Source organism: Poecilia reticulata, chromosome 5 (assembly GCF_904066995.2).
Source record: "Poecilia reticulata chromosome 5, P_reticulata-male-v2, whole genome shotgun sequence".
Classification (NCBI taxonomy): Eukaryota; Metazoa; Chordata; class Actinopteri; order Cyprinodontiformes; family Poeciliidae; genus Poecilia; species Poecilia reticulata.
Genome location: NC_088834.1, coordinates 14,741,810 through 14,763,422, shown reverse-complemented (window position 1 = coordinate 14,763,422; position 21,613 = coordinate 14,741,810). Strand labels below are relative to the sequence as shown.

The following is a 21,613-nucleotide window of genomic DNA, read 5'->3' as shown; positions in this document are numbered from 1 at the left end:
ACAGTAATATTGATAATAAGAAAGAAGATTATGCCCACAGTTGGATTATCTCCTTCTGAGGCCCACATCCGTCAAATCCTCAGCCCTCCGCCTGAAGCCACAACCTCATTTGACTATTATAATCAGCAATGAAATATCTATTCTAGAATACCAAGACACTTTCTGACTGTACTTTACCTAAATATTGATTAAATGGACCAACTTTCCCCAGAATGCATGCGTAATACCTCATTTAAATGTGGGCAGAGTGCATCATAGCAAAGACACAAAGATGGTTCAATAAGATTATTTTAGGCGCAGAGCCGCCTTTGCTTCCAGGTTCACATTTAGCCGACATTTACCCCCGTACATAGTTTGGGGACATACTCTGTGTCTGTAATTACAGTTGTGCAACTTAGAATATGACATTTAAATTTCTGATTCCATTTATTTAAACAAACAAAACAAATATTCAACTCTAACCTTTAGAAAAATTACATTTGTGTCAGAATCAATGTGGAATTTCCTAGAAGTAATATATTCAAACTTTCACGGTTTTCAAAGACACTTGAACTCGATTTACTGTCACACACGGTTGTGTCTGTAGAATGGCCTAACAGGATAATATTCAGCAGCAGGTAACAAACTTTGCAGGCATCACATCGGCAGTATTGAGCTGAATATTTTATTGAAAGTTGACTTCTATCCTGACAGCACATTTTTCTGCTTCAGGCTGTCCCACTGAATTTCATGGTTGCAGTATCACAGTTACCCTCGGCCATGCAGAGCTACGATGTAGCCACTGAGCTTATAAAGAGGAGGTATAAGACTTTATGTGGCAGATTATGTCTGCAAGCAGTTTTGAGGATTGGGAGTTGCAGGCTCCATCGAGGATGGCAGCAGTTTTCACAGTCTATTTCAGTGGAAAATCACCCAGAATCTATTGCACAGCGAAGACAGAAGCTGTGAGTGTAAACACTCATTGTTGCTCTAGTAGTATTTCTGGATGGATTTTCTGCCTGCTCCTCTGCTTTTGACTCTCTTGCTCTCTGACCTCTCTAAAGAGATGAGTCACTTCTCGACTGCTCTGCTTCCCAGGTGGTGATCATGGAAGTGGTGGGGCTGAAGTCTCTGGCTCCCAACAGGATCGTTTATTGCACCATGGAGGTGGAGGGAGGCGAGAAGCTCCAGACCGACCAAGCAGAGGCGTCCAAGCCGACGTGAGTGTGCACACACGGATGTCTGTTTACCACGGGCATTTAACAAACAACGATGTTTGTGAAATACACAGTCTGCTATTTATATTACATTTCAAGACTCGCAACCGTTTGCTAGGGCAGAAAGAAAACTCTATTTACATGGAAGATGAAACTAATTAAATTGCTGACTATTGATGTTTTCTTTCAATAAACCATTCGCAGTTTTGTGAATAAGATCCTAGAAGAATCTTATCTAAATGAATTGACTTTTAAGATGCACTTAAAACTTAAAGTAAGCCTGTGTTGCTCCCACATCTCAGTGGTTTCTCAGCTTGCAGCGATACATTCCCAGCGCTCTTCAGGGGCTTTCAGATGCCTCTCAGATGCCTCATTTCCTCTCAAAAGCACTTTGCATGTAAATTACGACATTTAAAAGAAATTTGACTGTGCACTTGCACAAAACTTTATTTTTTTTTATTAATATTCTTTAAATCGGTTAATTATTTGGTTCAAAACAGAATAATCTGGTGTAACTGACATAATCAAATTTTACCCTAATTATGCTGGTACTAACAATGTTACTAACAATGTTGTTTAGAAGAAACAACATTGAAATATTTAGTTGTCTCTAAATATTTCTAAATATTTAGAGACAACCCTTTAATGACCCTGATTTGCTCAAGCTGTTATAATTTCTGAGATTCTCTTATCTGAACCAAACTATTTCAGCTGGGTCATTTTTAATCAGGAAGTGGAAATTGATTGTTTAACCCTGTCCAACATTTAAAAAGTATTCCAGTTATTTTGCGTTTTCCTCTTTTGTCACAATACAATCACAGATTTCTATCTGTTTAACTGGAATTGTGCGTGAAAAAGAATAAAATATAAAGAAACATAAAGTTGTGTATAACTGTAAAGTTTATTTAAGGAGGGAGCATGATGCTACCTGTTAGGTGAATAGACAGGTCTTCATAGATTTGCAGTTATGCTTGATATCAATCATTTCTCCAATCTTAGGAATATTGTGTAGAGGTGTACTGGCTTTAATCACTTACACACCTTCTTCCCTGAACTTTCTACTGTCTCCGTTGGTCTTTATGATCCTATTTGTTCACTAACAAGCATTGGATTCCCTCAAAGGACAGCTGCACTTGTCTTAATAAGATAATTTCCGAAGGCAACCGGACTCAATTTTATTTAAGATTATCAAAGGAGCCTAAATAAAAATGCACACTTTTTAGATTTTGATTTGTAAATCTTTCATCATTCTCCTTTCACATCAAAATTATGCACTTTATTGTGTTGGTCTATAAAATTCCTCCCCAAAGTCCACCTATGTTTCTGGACGTGATGTGATAAAATGTGAACAGGTTTTGCAAGACACAGTACTGGTTATTAATGTAGCTCATCGGTCCTCATTCATCACATCTGCAATGTCCAAATTTAGATAAATCTATCCTCTCCTTAAAATAGCTTCTCCATTAATCTCAGATTCCAGAATCGTACAACTCACACTATAAAAGAGCCACCCATAAAATATTCATGTACAGTAATATAAGCTATTTTTATCCCCAAACGTCTTCTATTGATCTTGATAATACGAGAGACAGATTTTGAGGAAGGGTTAAGACAGCGTTGAGGACAGGACCTGGAAGAGAAAAGACAGTGAACACTCTTAAGACAACCACTTTACGCCAATTTAAATCACTGAATTGAAAGACGTAGCAAAATAGTTTGGATCTACGCTGCATTTAAAGGTTCAGCCTCTGGAAAGTAAATGTTACAAACTTTGAATGACAGTTACTTGACAGGCTGTATGATGGGTTGAGTGTTTCTATGTAAAGAGCGTACATGTGCTTGCATGCACACAAATGAAGTCACACGAGATGGATGTTACCCTTCAGACTGCTGCTGGTTATTCACAAACATTAATTAAGCGTGCTCAGCCACCGTGCACTCAGGCTGACATTCAAATTACTGTTATGAATTAACATTGAACTTTGATGACTTGATGGAAGGGTTGATTTTTTATTTTTTTTTGTATATACATTACAACTGCAAGCAGATTTAGCATGCAGAGGATTTGACCCGTTTTGCAGGAGGAGCTCCAAGAACGCACTGCTGTCACGTCCATTATTAGACCTTCCATTTAGAGACAAGGTCACCTTCATGCCAGAACGATATTTGCACGTGAAACCAAGACAATCACCACTGACTACCCGCAGTCTGTCAGCTGTTTCTCTGCTCCCTCTCTAGTTTTGAAGAGCAGCAGCAGTTGATTATGGAGCATTTTGAGGGGAGGAAAATCCTTTCTTTGGATAGAAATGAACATGTTAGAATCTTAATTTGTCCTTACACGGCATGATTTTAAGCATTCAATCAAACTGTGAAGGCTGCAAAAGTTTAGAGTTACAGTACTGAAAGTTTAATATTGAATATTTAAAAATAAAATCTTGTCACTTAAGCCCTCGTGGCTACAGTACTGCACATTTTAACTTGTTCCCTGTGTATTTCTGTGTTTTAAGTGGCTCTCAGGAGCTGGTCTATTAGAAAATGTCTGTTACTGCTCCATAATCCCTCAGGTATTGTGTTATGGTTTTTTGTTTGTTTGTTCATTTTAAAATGCTGTTTATTCCAACCGACTCTAATAAAATGGGTTATCAGATTTCATTCAGGTCCCCCTGGAGCCAAAAATATGTTGTCAATTTTTCTTCCTATGCACACTTTGTTATTAAAATCTGCATAGTTTCCTTCCTTCGTGTCCAAAAGTAGAGGCTGTCATTGTACTACAGCTGATTGTTCTGTCTGGTCCAGTGCTTAGAAATAGGAGAAAAAGTTTGGTTTAAGCAAACTTTTTCAACAAAACTTGAACATTGTTGGGTCATTTTAGTTGAAGAATGATCAGTCTTCAAGATGTTAATTATGATTGAAAAGGGGATTTCATTGGCGATGTCTGCATCAATACCAATAACAGCTCTGAATTGGTTTTTGCTTTCGCCCAGTTACTGAAAAAAGTCACAGTTGTGTTTTACAGCTCAACCAGCACTTCCTAATATTTCCCTTGTTAGCCTTTCTTCCTCCATCTGATTAAAATCTTGGAAATCAAAGGGAAACTTTAATTAGTGGATAAAACCAGTAAAATAAAACTTTTTCTTTTTGTGAAAAAAAGAAATCACAACAAACACAATGATCTTGTGTTGCAGGCTTTGAACCAAGCCATTAAGAGTATGGCATTGATTACTAATTTTCAGAGAAAATGGCAAAATAGCAAACAAAAAACAAACAAATATGTATCCACATGGGTTTTGAGTCAATTTCCCAATACTTACCCGATTTTTCGTTACCCACTCACTGCCTTTTTTGCTTCAGCTTATTTGTCTTCGGAGTTATATATTTGAATAAGTGAATATTTTACATAAGAGCCCAATTTTAATGACTGTGAATCAAATCCAATTTGGATTAGTTGACAAATGAAAAATGACAGATTATGTCTTCTGATCAAACCTAAATTATAGTGTGCAACCACCTGCTGGTTAATGGAGTCACATAACTGTTTCATTACAGTAGAACATGAGTAGTAACTGTTTGTGAAAGCTAGTAGCAATGAACAGAACTGTTACTGATGTGTTTTCAAAGTGTTTGATACATCCTCACTGTACCAACGAACAATGTGTTTCAGTACAACAAATCAGTCTGTTGACCAATACAAGGTGCAAAGAGAAAGGCTGGGATAAAATAAAATGGAGTGCATTAATAGTAGAGCCATAAATAAGAACAAATAAATGAAAAATTACACAGTTGCATCGCACATGTCCTTCAAAGAGGCGACATATCGATCAGAATTATAGAACAATTGTAAAAGCTGTTCTTGAGTCATTAGTGTGAGACCTCAGTACTCTGGTTCTGCGGCTCGAGGGCAGCAGCTTCTACACCCAGGGTCTCTGGTGTAGACGTCCCTTTTTGAGGACAAGAGCATTGCAATTTAAACATCCCCTGGATTTCTCAGATGTTTTCCTGTTCTTCCACAGTTTCCTTTTTGTATCCATCAAACTGTAATAGAAATTACACAGTCGTATTGCTCCAACGAGACATTGTTGACTGTTCAGCAGATGAGATCACTGTGTCATACAGTCATGGAAAATAACCTCTTGAGTGTTTTCTGTTTTGTCTTTCAGCTGGGGAACCCAGGGGGACTTCACCACTACACACCCTTTGCCTGCTGTCAAGGTGAAACTGTTTACAGAGAGTACAGGCGTGCTGGCGCTGGAAGACAAAGAGCTGGGCAGGGTAATGCCTCTGTTTACTCACAACTTTAGCAATTACAGAAGATCAAGGATCACGCCAGCGATAACCAAAAATGAAAACACGCATGCAACAGTACCCTTAAAGTATTTTATCAATTGCTTTTTAGAGAAAGGTAAACATTACAGTTCCATATTTATCAGTGTCTCTACTAGGTGTTGACTCGGAGTACGATCACCTTGAATAAAAACACCATGGTTTCACAATAACAGACTATTTATGCAATAACTGACAGCAAAGGTTTTCAGTTCATTTATCAACCAGAAAGATGAGTGTTATTCATACAACTTCCAAAATATTCTCATAGATGCAGATGGTTAAGAACTGTTTTTACACATAAACACAGTCATAAATGGTATCTTAGTTGGATAATTTGTATCCACAAGTAGAGCCTGCAGTCGAATTTGTCAATGATTTGCTATGTCTGTATTGCCAGTTGTAATTTGAAAACAATGTTGGCTTAAGCCGAGTGATAAATGGTGCTGATGCCATAACCGTCCATGTTTTCCGCTGCCAGAAATATTTTCAAACAGCCAAATTCATATTTCATTAAGCTTTCTTAAAGCAAGCTGAAAAGCATTGTGCAATGACATGAGGGGAAGGGGCAGCTCTGTATTACTACATGCCTTATTTTGCAGTGGAAAACTCCTGTCCAAGCAGTTTCGTTTGGTTTTCTCGTAACCAAGAGAAACATTTTCTCAGCCAGCTGATTGGCAGTGCACAGCAGCAGCAAGTGGTGGAGGGGAAGTACCACATTACTTCATGATCCATATATATAAGATGTGAAATTGGAACTTAATGCTACTACTTAATGCTCCATAGCAACGTAGAAAGTTGTGGTTAAAAAACTTGAACCATGCCTTTTTAAAACCTTGGTGCATCTCTACATTGTTTCCTTCTGAATAAGAAAGACCTTTTGTAACAAAGTCAAATCCAGCTATTACTAAAGAAAAATTCTGGATTCAATTTAGGTATTTTATTTGAATCTCATCTGACTCAATTTGATATAAACGTCATGAAGGAAAACAGGAATGTGTAAAACTGCCTTGTATTTTTATGCCTAAAAGTGACAGGTACCTGAGAGAGGTAGTTTTGCTGGTATGCGTTGGGCCAGTGGCGCCTCAGATGTCCCTGTAGTGACAGTGACCTTGTCTGAGACAGAGTTCTTTGATCTCCCACTGCAAGAGAGTTGGCAGGAAAGCAGGCTTCCTCAAAGCTCTTTAAGTCAGCAAAGAGAGATTAGGCCTTCTCTTTTTCTTCTTCTTCTTCTTCTTCTGTTGCTTCACCGCATCGCAATTTAATATTTCACTAGAGGCAAACACACATAATCACCAGCCTCTGCAAAGACTAACGGTTGCTGCTGAATGCTGCACAGAAAGACAAAATAAAGACTTTCCAGCAGAAAATAAGAGGAGATCAGTAATATTTTTATTTATTTATTTATTTTGCCATTTGTGGTGTCTTTGTATGCAGGTTGTCCTCCACCCAACACCTAACAGTCCCAAACAGTCAGAGCTCCATAAGATGACTGTGACAAAGGCTTGCCCTGACCAAGATCTTAAAATAAAGCTGGCTATACGCATGGACAAACCACAGAACATGAAACACTGCGGGTAAGAGAAAGTCAGCAGCTAAATAAGACACACAGGGATGTTCTTATGAGGATTTAATTTTCTGTGCCTTTTCCTGTAAAACTCCAACCCTTCTCAGCTCCTTGGCCTCATTTCTTTTCACGTGCTGTGGAAAAATACTGTGAAGTGCACAACTCCCCCTGGTGGATGACAGTGTGTAGCTTATATATGTATATCTATCTATGTGTATGTTTGTTTTATTTATTTATTTATTTATTTATTTATTTTGTAGACAGAGCCAGCGCATTCAAATTCACCAAATTTTTTATCACTATCCAATTTTTTTTCATTTTTTGTTATTCAGACTTGTTGTATAAGAGGTCCATGTTAAAAGGCTTGTTCAAAGTTTCTTCATGTTAACCATTAAGTGTTTTCTGATCTGTCATCACCTACGTTTACTGCTGCCGCAGGTATCTGTGGGCTTTTGGGAAGAACGTGTGGAAACGCTGGAAGAAACGTTTCTTTGTGCTTGTGCAGGTGGGCCCTTTCTGAAAAAATGATGTTTAGTCAACCTGAGGGTCATTACTGAAGCTGTTATTATTTGTTATTGATGTATATATACTATGTATCACTTCTCTGAGTGTAGATTTGGGTAAGTTTAGGAGAGATACTATTTTCTTTGTAGCTACATCTTGAATTGTGAACATCATCACACCTCTGTCTAACCTGAATGAATGACATGTTCACTGCCTTTCCCCTTTTGAGGAGTGACTAAAAGAAATAGGCATCTGTGTTATGCCATATTTATACCACGTGGAAGCAGGAGGTTATGGATTAATTATTAGTTATTTGACATTTTGGTCTAACTAAATTAAAATTCTAAATATATTTTTTACATTTATATTTTAGGATTTTGTGGGATGACAAAAAAAAAGTTTTACAAGTTGGACTTTCAACATTTTTGCAATATAAGATGATGAAACTGCAAAAAACACATTTAAGTTTTGGATTTATAAATTGGTTATAATTAATGTCAAAATCATTCTTGATGTTGTTACCCAGCGTGTAAACAGCAATAAAAATTAACCTGTTTTTTGTCTGCTTAATGTGAGCTCTTTAACTTTGTCTCTAGGTGAGTCAGTATACCTTTGCCATGTGCAGCTACAGAGAGAAAAAATCCGAACCACAGGAGCTTCTGCAGCTGGATGGGTATACTGTGGACTACAGTGACCCCCAGCCTGGTAAGAATGCACAGGGGGAAAAAAAGAATAAAACTGCAAGCAAACATACAGGTATTTTATAATTTTTTAATGTTCTTTGACATCTCAAAGGCTTGGATGGAGGCAGGGCTTTCTTCAACGCCGTGAAGGAGGGCGACACTGTGATCTTTGCCAGTGACGACGAGCAGGACCGCATCCTGTGGGTCCAGGCCATGTACCGTGCTACTGGCCAGTCCCACAAGCCCGTCCCACCCACTCAGGTCCAGAAACTAAACTCCAAGGGGGGGGCTTCAGCCCAAATGGATGCTCCCATTTCTCAGTTCTGTAAGTAACCCATTGCGCAAAAAGTATTTGGTTAGGCAGAAAGCAGTTTCCGAAGCTCTAACCCATAAATGTGTCACACCATGTGCTCCCCACCCCTCCTGCAGCTACAAAACATTCCCGTAGAGCTAACACACAAGCACGCGCACAAATGCATTGGTCTCTCACGGGTTTTCCTCCGGCATCTGATGGACTTCCACTCATTGTCACCACTCCCTCCGTGTTTAACGGCGCACCTCCATGCTACTCCATCAGTCGGTTCATTAGGAACAACCAACCTGAAAGAGAAGTCAGCATCCAGATGCTGTAGAGTCCATCACACATAGGATTCAAACACTCAGACCAGCGGCCTGGTTAAATCAAGTTTTATCCAGACGTGAAATAAATCCTAATAAATATGTGACTGTACTTGTATTCCTAAGCGGTCTCCAGGTCAGGTAGCAAAGGGAAGGTAAGGCTGTCTAAACAGTGTGCCGTCTGTACCAACTTTTGTTTTAAATGTCTCTTGTGTCCTCCCAACCCCCACCCCAATTTGAGAAGCTAATCGATTCTAACAGCAGCAATTTCCTTCCCTAAGTCAGAGCTTACTCAGGTTGGTTTTGACCCTTGCACTCATTGTTTTCTTCTGATCCTAACCCACAATAACAGCACTAAACAGACCTCCTACCTATCAGAATTAATGATACATATTAACAATCCCCCAATAATAGATCCTGCTATTCAGAAAAAAAAAAAAAACTTTTTGTGTGCATCATTCTTTTTCAAATGTATTAAATACAATTTTTATCAAGAGGAAATGCGGAAAAATAATTGGCTTAGTTTTGGATAAATATTAGTAGTAACAATAATAATAATAATAATAATAATAAAAACATGCTTATTCCAATGTTTTTGACTGTATAAGATGCAAAATAGTAAAGTTACATAAAATCCTGTCACGTAAGATTCTCTGTTGTTTCTCCATTGTTTATTTTTCGTCCAGTACGTGATCCTTGTTGTGGTTAGTTGATTCCTCTGCTGCCAGCTGTCTGCCATTCAAAAAGCCTCCTCACAGCGGCACAGACTCCCCTCCTTCCTGAAACATTGTGACAACACCACCACACGTACATGTTTCACCCCCTGGTGGTCTTGAATGGCACTGGGACCATTTTACATGCACAACCCTCCTTACCCTGCTGCAGTGGACACCTAAATAAAGAAGTGTGAGTCATATGAAGGCTCCGCAATTTGTATTTATCAATTTTTTGGTGCACATTGCACATCAAAATGTATCTGTAGTAAAGGGAAATGTGTTGTTTTTTTTAATCTAATTTTGACAAAATATTTACACCTTTTTGCCACAATGGCACGGCACAGTGTTATTTATAAAGTTAATAGGATCAATTAAATTTTATTTTATTTTATGTAGTTGAGAAAATATATTTAAAAGAGACACAAAACAAATTCAACAAAGATGCAAAGTTTATGTTTGATGTAGAGAGACATAGCAACATACCACATTTAGTTTCTGTTTTATCGCCTATAGACGTATTAAAACATATCTTCCAAAATGTTTGTATGTTTGATGTGACACATTTTCTGTGCTATTCAACTGAAATAACAAGCACATTTCATCCTACAAACGTTCTCCAAATCTTTTAGATTAGGCAGATATCTCTTGTCGAACCCAGTTTTCAGAAGAGCTGACAGTTTTAGTTCTGCACTCTGTTGCAAAACATTACTGTTTTCTGGTGAAGTTATTATTGTGTTAATTGAGATGCACACTTGGACGAGCAAGTGCTTAAAAATATGAACATTAAAGCAAATAACTCGCAACCAAGTTTTCACACATGCGTTACATCTTCTAACGGAGACCTGGAAGTTTTGGGTCAGAACTGACTGATTGCTTCCTATTTCATCCACCTTGATAACTTTAGGCTATTTTGGTAATACTCTGCATTACTCCTGGTCAAAGAACACCTTTTTTTGTAACTGTGGGCTGACAAGTTCCATTTGGCTCCTTCAAGCCATAAAACATTCTCCCACAAGTTTTAATTAGATTTTAGGCAGGCCTGGGTTTTTTTCTGTTAAGGAAAAGGCTCGTGTCTTCCAGCCTCACTCCTTAATCCAGACATAAGGAGAACTCATCAAATTGTTGTCACATCTACAACACAACCCAAATTTGTTGAAAATTCATGCAGCTCCTTCAGTGTTCCTATTGGCCTCTTGATGCTTTAGCAGCTTCTCCTGATACCTTTGCACAAGGAGATTATTGTGATCCCTTCTATGCTCTTCGCAGACCTCTGCAGCCTTTATTAAAGGACATGCGTGAGAAAGTGTTAGAGGAGAAATCCTACTGAGAAACCAAAACCTTACTTTAGTTTTACCAGATTCACCATCACTGATGCCTATTTCACCTTTTTTAATTGGTATATGTTCTCTCCTAACACTTTTGTTTGTTTTCAGTTGAATTGCATGAGACATATGTCACATGAAGGGAGTGGGACACTTTAAATCCTACCTATAAGCATTTAATGTATTAGTTATTGGCTCTTACTGTTCAAGAAGCCACAGCCCTTCCACTGGGTTTGCAAAAAGATCCCAGTTTGCTGCGAGAGTTTGGCGCAGAGTTGTTCTAGTTGGACGGCATGATGACTGACTTTCAAGCATGGAATTAGCAAGTAGTTCAGGAGTTTATTGCTCTTCATAGTGTTTCATTTAGATTGTAACATCTGACTTTTCTCTTCATTAGAAAGGGTGAGACTAGTGGTAGTATATCTAATGGATGTGCTGCGTTAAGAGCAGCAATAGCGAGGGCAGTCCTGTTATACGCTTCAAAAACACAGATTTATCAGTTAAATTATTTCACATGAAAGCTCTGAAACTGGCTGCAGTAGCAGAGGCTCTATCGATCCATTTTTCCAATGTGCAGGTTGGCAGTCCAACTACACACCGCTTATGAAATATTATGATCCACCAGAGCGTGCCAGGATAGACAAATGCCAGGTGCTTTTGTTAAAATAGAACAGTAAGTAGTAAGGATTTCTTGATTTAGACCTTATGTCTGAGTCATTGGAGATGCTGTATCTGCCTTAAAGGTCAGCATAACAAGCTCTATTTTTTTTTAGCACTAAACAAACAAATAACTAAATGCCTCCAGTGGTCTTGTGAAATTTGGTTTATTAAAGTCACCAAAATTTCGACGCATCATCTAAAAAATACATATATTTTTAATTTTTTATATGTAGTGCAGGATATTTTGTTGACAAAGAAAAATGTAAAATAATAATAATAATAATAAAAAAAAACTCCAGAAGAGAAATTTAAAAAGTTTTTGCTGCATTGCAATAGATTGCAGTGTAAATTTTAATTGAGACACAGGAGACTAAATAACATATAACACTATTTGAAAGTTTCAATCAAGTCTAATAAAATTGATTGCCTTAAAGACATTCATTATAGAGGTCAAAAACGACATACACTTAAATACATATTCTTTCATTACTACTTTCTGGTTGCTTTTTGAAAGCATCAAAAACATCATCTGTGAAATAAATGATTATTCCAGTTCAGTCAGTGTAATACAGAGCAGGAAAAGGTTAGATTTATGAGGTTCCATATACCCACAATACTTTAAGTAGGACTGGGATCTGAAAAGCAGTAATAGCCTTACCTGTTAGTGCATTTGGGGATGTACTTTCTACAGATGCAAAGGAGAAAGTTACCTGGTCCAAAGAAGAATCCACATGTGTTCAAAAAGTGCCCACAATAAGTATCATTATCAAAATCCTTGGCTATATGGTAATACTGGGTCAGCATATTCAATTTCTCACATATTTTTGCTATTTTCTAACATAAATGTTTGACATAAAACAAACTACCTTTTGTTGATACTTTATGTTCTTGTGTTCTCGCCAGTTTCCCTTTTTACAGTAAAATTTGTGTTTGATCAGACTGACAGTACTTAACATACAGCTCTCGGCTCCTTTAAGTACTCGTCTTTTTTGTCCCAGAAGAAACTAACTGCAGTGGAGTGATGAGGATCGTAAACTGTCTTCTTCTCTCTGTCTCTCTTCTTCTTCTTCTTCTCTCTCTGCCTGTCTTCCTCTTCGTCTCTTTTAATATACCTGGACATCTGTTGTTCACACATCCTCACATGTGCTCACACACCTCCGCCCAACACACTCTCGTGTTAGTTACAGGCTGTTGTTTTTTCAGTTGTGTTTTTATCTTCTTCATGCTTTGCCTGGACCCTTCTTTAGTAAATTGCAGCTGCTAGGTCAGGGTCTCTCGTGATTTGCTCTCCTCCAGCCTTGTTGCTAGTCTTTATGTTATTCTGGTTTGTCCCTTCTTACCCTGCTGTCTTCTAGCTGGACTCAAGGGTAAGTGCTTCCTTGTAGCCGGCACTGCTCAGATAATCCCCGGCGATTATCTGACAAATGCAACGTTCTTTCTCTCTTCTCTCCCTCTTCTTCTGCTTCTTCTTCTCCTTTTTCACGTCTCGCTTCATGTCTTAGACATTAGCTGATTAATTTTTTGTTTTGTTTTTAATAACCTCAGCTTGAGGATCAAAGTAGAAGCATCCATTCGTGCCCGTATAGGATGCATGTATTTTATATCTAAGAACTTATTATTTGACTCAGTAATGATTGACGTTTATATTAAAGCTGTTTCTGCATAATTGCCTTCTCTCTTTTTTCTTATTGGTGGCTGGATCCCTCAGAGTAAAGCTACCCTGTAATAAAACTTGATTAAAAGATTAGATGGTAAACTGTTTTGTGGTTATGAGGAAGGGAAAGCAGACGGATTTATTTGCCGAGCAAAAACAAAAAAATATATCCTATTGTACCTTTGAAGCGATTCAAAATTTATATGTAAACTCAGCAACAAAAGAGTCTGGGAATATTATTTAGGTCAATAACTGTAAAATCTGATTAGTCACCTTTCCACGAAATGAGCTACACAGGTAAATGTTGGGGCAGCGTACCCACAAAATATGGCAAATTGCAATGCAATATTCTATCACTGGTATTAACTCTGGTTCAACTTCATTGCAAACGTATTGACTGGTCCGTTCATGGGACCAGAACGTTTTTGAGTTTGAGTGCACTTCACTCAAACTACAGCAAATACAGCAACTGGAAGTTGCTACCAATGACCAACTTTTTTGAGGCTGGTCATGTCAAAGTCAGACGTCCTAGAGTTGGGATTCCAAAGAAAAGCCCAAACAGACTAGTCCCTTTACTTCTGCTAGAAAACAACAACAACAACTGTAAGCTTTGTTCTTGAGATTCACACTCAAATTTTGTACAACATCATCACTGACCAGGAAAACAAGGACGACCTTCACCGTGTAACTTATTTGCAGGGATGACAACGGCACCACCAGTGGAACGAGAGAAAGAATGTGAGGCAATGTCACGTTATGTGATGAACTACTCAAAGTATGGAGATGGCATGGAGAATTGCTGCACTGATTGTGTGACATCTTTCAATGAGGAAGTGTCTTGGTGTGAGGAAATGTCTTTCCTACAGTCAAATCAAAACCTGTCCATCAGGGACTCAAGCTTCCTTATATTCTAACCCCAGACATGGAATAATCTAATTCTACATATATGTACTGTTTATAGTTACCATACAGAACTACTTAATTTTGAAAAAAGTATGCAGAGAACTTGAGACACAGTAGTTTTTTAAGGGTAGCATTGCTTTCTAAATAAAGTCTACAGTTCTGCCCTGAAGCAGGAAGAGAAAAGAAATGACAGTAAAAATGTACATAAAATATAAAAAGCTAGAAAGTGTCTAAAAGTGAAAAAGACAGGAAATGCCAGAACCACAAAGTCAGGATCATCACAGAGTATGTTCAGAAGTGGAGGGAATGGTCGGAACGGTTCAGGTCCGCTTTATGTATGAATGAGCAATAACACAGGTACGTTCATCTGCTGCTGATCAAAGATTGGCATGGCTGAGCTGATGATGCCACCTGGCTGTTAAGATTACACAATATGAGGAAAACCTGAAATTGCGATATTGTTGCTGAATGATGTGACGTCTGTCGTGGTTAACCAGCATTTTTCTCAATTTTTTCTGTTTTTCATCATAATCAACTTGCTAACTTAGATCAATATCAGATGCATGTTTTTGGTCAGTGATGTTTTAATACATTGTTCTTGAAGTACTATAACCTTCAAAATATTTCATCAAATGAGTCTTTTGTGATATTGTTCACATTAAAATAGTAATGACCTTTGAAATTTAATATTCAGTGAAGGTCTACTTTGTCTGGATCTTTTATGGGCTGTTGGAGTTACTGACACAATAAAATGAATTAACTATTACAAATGACCAATATTTATGCAGGATTTTCCCTTTTTCTAGATAAACAATCATCTAATCCTACTAAAAACAGAAGAATTTTGCAAGAGACCTTTGCACATCCCACATTTAGCTTTGCTGCTTTTGGCATTGTGCATTTTCTTTGCAAAATGCAAAAAAAGTAGAAGTAAAGGTGACTAAATCTGATTAAAACGTAACCCATTTGTTTAATTGTATGTGATAAATGATTGTCTTAAATAATATTTCCAAACTGTTTAGGGAAATTTATTTATGTGAGGAGAGGCAGTACAGATGCAGTGCTGTTTGAAAAATGTATCCAATGCATAGTAAGTGTTCATTTTTATGCTTTATTTCTGAGGGCTCAATTACTTTTAATTATTTTTTTTCTTTGAGCTTTCCTTGATGAGAGTTGGCAAATATGTATGCGGAGTATTCTGAATGCCAAAGACAAGGAGTAGCCACTGCCGCCCCTTCTTCCAGTGAAAATACTCCGGACCCCCTCCTCCCTCCTCCCTCTTACTGTAGATGGGCCTGTAGACATAGAGGCTAGACCGGTGTTACGCCTCCCAAAAAAAAGGAGAGGTGTCACTATGTTTTCTTTTGACTGCCCTTGTTTTTGCTTGATATAGGACAACACCCGTGTCATGTGTCCATACTTCTGTACAAAACGGAGAATTTTTCATCCATTCCTCCCCCCCATCTCCCAGAGAATGATAACAGTTCTGCCTCTGTCAGCTTCATGCTATATTTACCCATGTACTTGCACCAAATTGTAATGCTTTTACCCTTTTAGAGTTCTCCGGTAGTGGTATGCCTGTTAGTGTGCTCCTTAGAGATCATGAATACACTGCAACATACTCAAGTATTGTCAACTTGCAGATGCGTAGAGAACAGGAAAAAAAAGGGAATGCAAATTAAAAAAAAAGTAAAGAAGATAAAATGCAAATTTCAAAAGGGGTCTGCAGATGTGCATGACGATCACAAGCGTATTGAAAACGCCGATCTCCAGCATGTTGGAACCTGTAAATGTATGCAAAAGTAACATCATATTCACTTTGTTTTATTTGTGGTTGAAGTTATTATGAACACATTTATGTGAGTTGTGTTCAATGTTTTTGATTTACATGTCATTTAACTAAACTAAAAGAGAATGAATCCTATTTGATGTCTCTCATATTTCAAACTTGCACACACTTTCATAGTCCTCTTTGATGTTTTCTCACCATTTCATTTTTCCACTACAAGATCAATTCTCTTGTCTTAATGTGATTGTTGATTTTACACTTTAACAACTCGTTTCTGTCTCACTGTCCCCCTCAAAAAACCCGTCCAACCAAACAGATTCTCTTTCTCACCTTCAATGCATCTCCTTCAGTGTTTACAAGCATTAAGTGTTTCTGTCCAGATATTTCCTTTTTACACACTATGCTTTTTTCTTCTTTTTTCCCCCTCTGTCTCTTACTGCCATCGTCAGTTTCTACTTGTCTCATGTTTTCCTTCTCAGACTGAAGTGAAAATCACTTAAAGATGAGTGTAACTCTGTAGGGTTCCTTCTTATATCAAGCCAGGACGACACCCTCTCTCTGACCCATAGGGTGACAGTTGTGCCCTGTTGTGTATCTCAGTCCTGTCCTGACGAGATCAGGTCTCCACTTCCCACATCCCTCCACCGAATTGCCATCACTCATTGTCAGCGTCTCCTGAATGTGAAACCTGTCACTTCCACAGAGGACAGGACTGTACCTCTGGTCTCCATCACTGTGTCATTGTCTCTCAGTCTGTTACAATATTTACAAGATAAAAAACATATATATATATTATTAGTAAATGCAGTATGTAAACAAACCCACCAGTGGTTAATTTTTCCAAATGTACTCAGTTGCAAGGCCTTGCAGAAGTATTCCTTGAACTTTTCACATTTTGCCACAAACTTCAATGTATTTTCTTTTGATTTTGAATAATGGATTGACATGAGGTAGTGCATGATTGTGAAGTGGAAAGTAAGTAAAATACTTCTACTAAAGCTTTCATCCAGGATTGTACTGCATTTAGCTCCTTAAGGCATGATGCAGCCACCACCAAGTTTCACTGTAGGGTCAGCGTGATGTGAGGCGTCAGTTTTCCGCCTCACCTTGCATTTGTATGTTAGCTAGAAAAAAAAAAAAAAAGTCTTGACCAGAGTCAATTATCTCACTTCTTTGATGTGCCCCCTAGATACTGTGTGGAAAATTTTAAATAAGACATTTCTTTCTTGTCTTTCATGAATGCTAGATTTGTGACAGGCAGTTATCATATCATATCGACACACACGCTCTCCTTGCTCAGTCTGTTTTTTAGGTGGATGGCCATGTCTTGGTAGGTTTGTAGCTGTGCAATAATGTTTATTTTTATGATGACAGACTAAGCCGATGAGATGCTCAAGGGTTTAATCTTGCTTTAAACATCTTCAGAACTTTACATCCGATCTGTCTGCTGTTTTTCTTCTTGCTTCTTCACTAATGTTCTTTAACTTATCTCAGAGATCTTCACAGAACAGTTGTATTTATGCTGGGATTAAGCTGCATCCAATTTACTCAACCCATCTTTCAGACATTTGCAAAAACTTTGAAACCCGTTTCTTTTTATTTTTGGTTCTAGTTCACAATTATGTGCTCTGCTTTGTTGACTTTTCGCATAAATTTCAGTACATTAAAGATTGTGGTTGTAAGGTGCCAAAATGTGGAAATTTTCAGGGAGCATTTACACTTTTGGAAAAGACCGTTGTTTGTTGTTTTTTTTTTAGCACATTTCAAATATCAAAATGTTTTTATATTTTATTAGATTTCACAAACCAGGCTTAATGTTTTAGTGGTCTTTTTTTTCCTTTTCTAACACAATTTTTTTAAAATGTGTATGTTTCTCTTGAAAACAGCAAGACAAGTTCAGGAATCCATTATGCAGAACAACCAACAAATTTTAGATTTGCAGAAATGTTAAAAATATTACTCTTTTAATGTTTCTCTGTTTATACCACAACTTAAAATAATTAGTCTTTTTTCACTAGCACACATATTTGTCAGGACCTGGGTGGCAACCTTTGAGAATGGCAGAATCTATTGAATGCATACAGACAAATTGTTTATTAAATTTCATCCAGTATTTCTTCAAACGTCTTTTGAATCTTAAATAATGTCTTTCTTCTATAAAACAAGAGGCAATGCAACAAAGCTGCATGCATGCACAAATAGCCGAAGCACCATCCCTCTGAGCTTAGCTTCAGATTGATAGATTTATCCACTAGTAGAAAAATTGTAGACATCAATGCACTCTTTACGCTGTCCAACACAATGCAAGTTGACAATGTAAGCTGTAATTGTTATAATTTGCCCTTAGAAGTAGCTGAACAGTCTTGTAGAGTTGTACTGAAGCATCGCTGTTTTCCTTCACCTCACTGACGTCGTCTCCTCTGAACCGTGTGTTTTTCCTTGTGCCGTTTGGCTGGATAGACGCTGACAGAGCTCAGAAACATGGCATGGATGAGTTTATCTCCGCTAACCCCTGTAGCTATGACCACGCCTCGCTTTTTGAGATGTTGCAGCGGCTCACACTGGACCACAGGCTCAATGACACCTTCTGCTGCTTGGTGAGTGACTCTCTGTCAGGTATCATGCTTACATGAAGGCGGGGGGAGAAGTTTGCTGCTGGGCATTCTTTCAGTCTCCACATGCTTGTGTGTTTTGCAGGGATGGTTCAGCCCGGGGCAAGTGTTTGTCCTGGATGAATACTGTGCAAGGAACGGAGTTCGAGGTTGTCACCGACATCTGTGTTACCTACGCGATCTTCTGGAACGGGCAGAAAATGGGGCAATTATCGACCCCACTCTTCTGCACTACAGCTTTGCTTTTTGTGCATCCCATGTGCATGGGAACAGGTGTGCACTCTTCTTTTGACCTGCAAGCCACATTTACCAAGTTTGATATTAAAAGAAAAATGTATGTTTTTTTTTTTTGTATTTCCAAATGAAAACTTAGAATTATATTTTTGATTAATTGAGCAAATCTGGTTTTGAATTCCTGGATCATTAACCAAATATGTAGTTAATATATTGGAAACACATTTGTTTCAAATAGAACAATTCTTTATGCAAAGGTGTTTTATAGGAGATGGTAGAGTTCTATGAATGGGCTTCTCTATCTCCAGTCAATATCCTACCTGCTAACATTCAGAACTATTAGTTTGGATGAACAGAAACAAGTGAGACTAAAGAGTTTGGACTTGCCAATGCACGCCGCTCGGATCTCACCAACATGTCCTGTCCAATACGTATTTTGTTTCTGGGTCAGCTGAATCACTCAGCCTCTTAAATCTTTCGGTAAAACCTCGTATGTTTTAGAATCTAGTCTTAAAAATACTCTGATATAAGCAACTTTGATATCAAAACTTTTACTGTCTGTGTTTTTTTCTTCAAACAACAAAATGTTTTAAGGAGAATAGTTAATTTCTCACAAAGCACAGCTGACGGCTCACAGCAACAGCTGGGGAGAGCGGACTCTACAGGAGCGGACATAAACCTCCACCTTTCTTTTTTTTTCCTCCAGTATACTTTTTGTCATCTTTACGTTTGCTTATATTTAAGTTATTTTTTTTAATGTATTTTATGTTATCAATTTTGTGTCTACATATATTCTTGTTTTCTACCATTTTCTTTGTTTTTCCTTTCTTCTCTGTCCTTTGTTGCATAGTCTCTCACTGTCCATATTATTCATCCTCCCATGCGTCCGTAAAAGTCAGAGAGGGCAGCAGTTACTGGGGGCCGCTGGGCTACGAGGCTCTGGTTTCCCCACAGAGCGCCCAAAGCCCAGATCCTCAGGCTGCTGCTAGGCGAGCATGCATATTCAAGTTTAAGCAAAGAAAGAAGTCCTTTCAGAGCGAAAAAAGGTGAGACTGGAGAGAAACGTCATCTCAAAAGGCTTTGCTGTTGGCTTTTAGGGAGCTGGTAGTGGGCCACCAGAGTTTTATATCACTAAAGTCAGATGAGAGTATGCTTAATAATCAGTGGCACATCTAAAAGACTTCAGCTGGGTAAAAGTGGATGGGTGTGATCCTCACAGGCCGGACGGACTGAGCACAGTGAAAGTGGATGAGAAGGAGCGCTTTGAGGACATTAAAGAAAAGTTGCGCGTCATTTTGGAGAACCACATTGTACATTTCAGGTGACTAATCGTTCAGCAATCGAACAATACCTACGCATGGTTTTTTTTTGTTCTCTCATTAAACATTTGGAGATATTTTTGCCTTGCAGATATTTTTTCCCCTTCGGTCGTCCAGAGGGTGCGCTGAAAGCCACTTTGTCTTTGCTGGAGAGGGTTTGTAGAGACACAAAAATCACCATGCATTACGGAGAAATAACAACTATTATGTAATTGATGTATCCGGGTTGAGTATTTGCTTTCTCATTTAGGTTCTGATGAAGGATATCGTGACTCCAGTTCCACCTGAAGAAGTCAAAGGAGTGATTCGCAAAAATTTGGAGCAGGCCGCTCAGCTCAACTACCAGCGGATCAAAGACTATGCTAAAATTGAAGGTAACCAGAAAAAATATATTTGAGCAAAGCATAGTGGTTTTTGGAGAAAACGAAGTGGAAAGTAGAAAAACACGTTGAACACACATGGTTTAATTCCCTTCATCTTCCTTTTTCTTACTACAGTTTGAGACTCTCCCTGTCACTGCTAGCTATGTTATTTACACTAGTTGAATTTACTTGAGATATGACCAGTTTGAGCCCATTTCCCAAATGATTCATGGCACGCAGATGATTATTTTTTTCTTTAACAGTGTGCCATCACTTTCTGTCTCTCCGTTCAATAACTCTCTCCTTTGTTTCAGGCCTTCTTTAGCTCTGTGCTGTTCTGTAGGTCAAGTTGGCTTTTGTGTAGAGGTGTGTGAGTAAAAATGCATTCAAATCCAAAGCCCTGAAATCTGTTGATGTGCTGATTTCTCATTGTGCCTTGAGTATTCTAGCCTGACATTAGATGGTTGGACCAGTATCTCAGCTTGACTTAGTGGCCACTCTGACTCCCAGTTCCCAGCCGATGCATCTTCCCCATCCCTCCCACTTTCTCACTTTCTCTCTTAATATCTATGATTCCTCAAGCTGATTTTGCGTCCCCCCCTGCCCCCCCGCCTCCCTTCATCTTTGTCCAATGATCCTGCTTAAGATCACAATCTTCTGCTCTCTGTCCTTTGCTGTCTGCTATGCTTTTCTCTCTTCTTCCACAGATATTGCTTTAGATACCTTCAATAACATGTTTTATTTAGCTTATTTAAAAGAAATGCTGGGATTGCAGAGAAAGTGGTGGTTTCAGAGTTTGTCAGCCCTGCAGGAGTTTTTCCAAAAATAGACATGTAAATTATCTGGATTTTCTATTTGCCATTCTTAGAAGCATAAAACTGGAAATATCTCTTAATTGGAATATTTAGTGTAATTATCGAAGCATAAACTCTGAATGTTTTAAGTCAAATGTAAGCAGCAATGTAAAAACTTATGAGGGGTTTACAAACATTTGAACAACATTATCCAAACCAGCATCACCCACCTGCATGTGCTTTGAGACATAACAATGTGACCTTTCTTTATTGGCATGAGCTATTATGAAGAAAGACAACATTAAGGCTTAATTTATCAGTGCTGTGCAAAAGTTATGTCACCCCGCATTTCTTCCTACC

General features: G+C 38.2%; 1 protein-coding gene across 15 annotated transcripts in view; it reads left to right on the top strand.

Annotated features, from left to right (window-relative positions):
* The window catches only part of cadpsb (Ca2+-dependent activator protein for secretion b), a 90,598-nt gene that overhangs the window by 37,621 nt on the left and 31,364 nt on the right, over positions 1-21,613 (top strand). For 10 of the 15 annotated variants that reach the window (XM_081607094.1, XM_081607093.1, XM_008408758.3 and 7 more), the window contains exons 6-17: positions 1,078-1,199; positions 5,354-5,465; positions 6,954-7,093; positions 7,522-7,588; positions 8,184-8,292; positions 8,383-8,595; positions 12,942-12,953; positions 18,393-18,529; positions 18,630-18,817; positions 19,998-20,099; positions 20,189-20,252; positions 20,348-20,471. In XM_081607094.1, coding sequence (XP_081463220.1) covers positions 1,078-1,199; positions 5,354-5,465; positions 6,954-7,093; positions 7,522-7,588; positions 8,184-8,292; positions 8,383-8,595; positions 12,942-12,953; positions 18,393-18,529; positions 18,630-18,817; positions 19,998-20,099; positions 20,189-20,252; positions 20,348-20,471 — 1,390 coding nt within the window. The remainder of the gene's footprint in view (positions 1-1,077; positions 1,200-5,353; positions 5,466-6,953; positions 7,094-7,521; positions 7,589-8,183; positions 8,293-8,382; positions 8,596-12,941; positions 12,954-18,392; positions 18,530-18,629; positions 18,818-19,997; positions 20,100-20,188; positions 20,253-20,347; positions 20,472-21,613) is intronic. The other 5 variants (XM_017304702.2, XM_008408759.3, XM_017304700.2 and 2 more) reach the window with 1 other exon arrangement.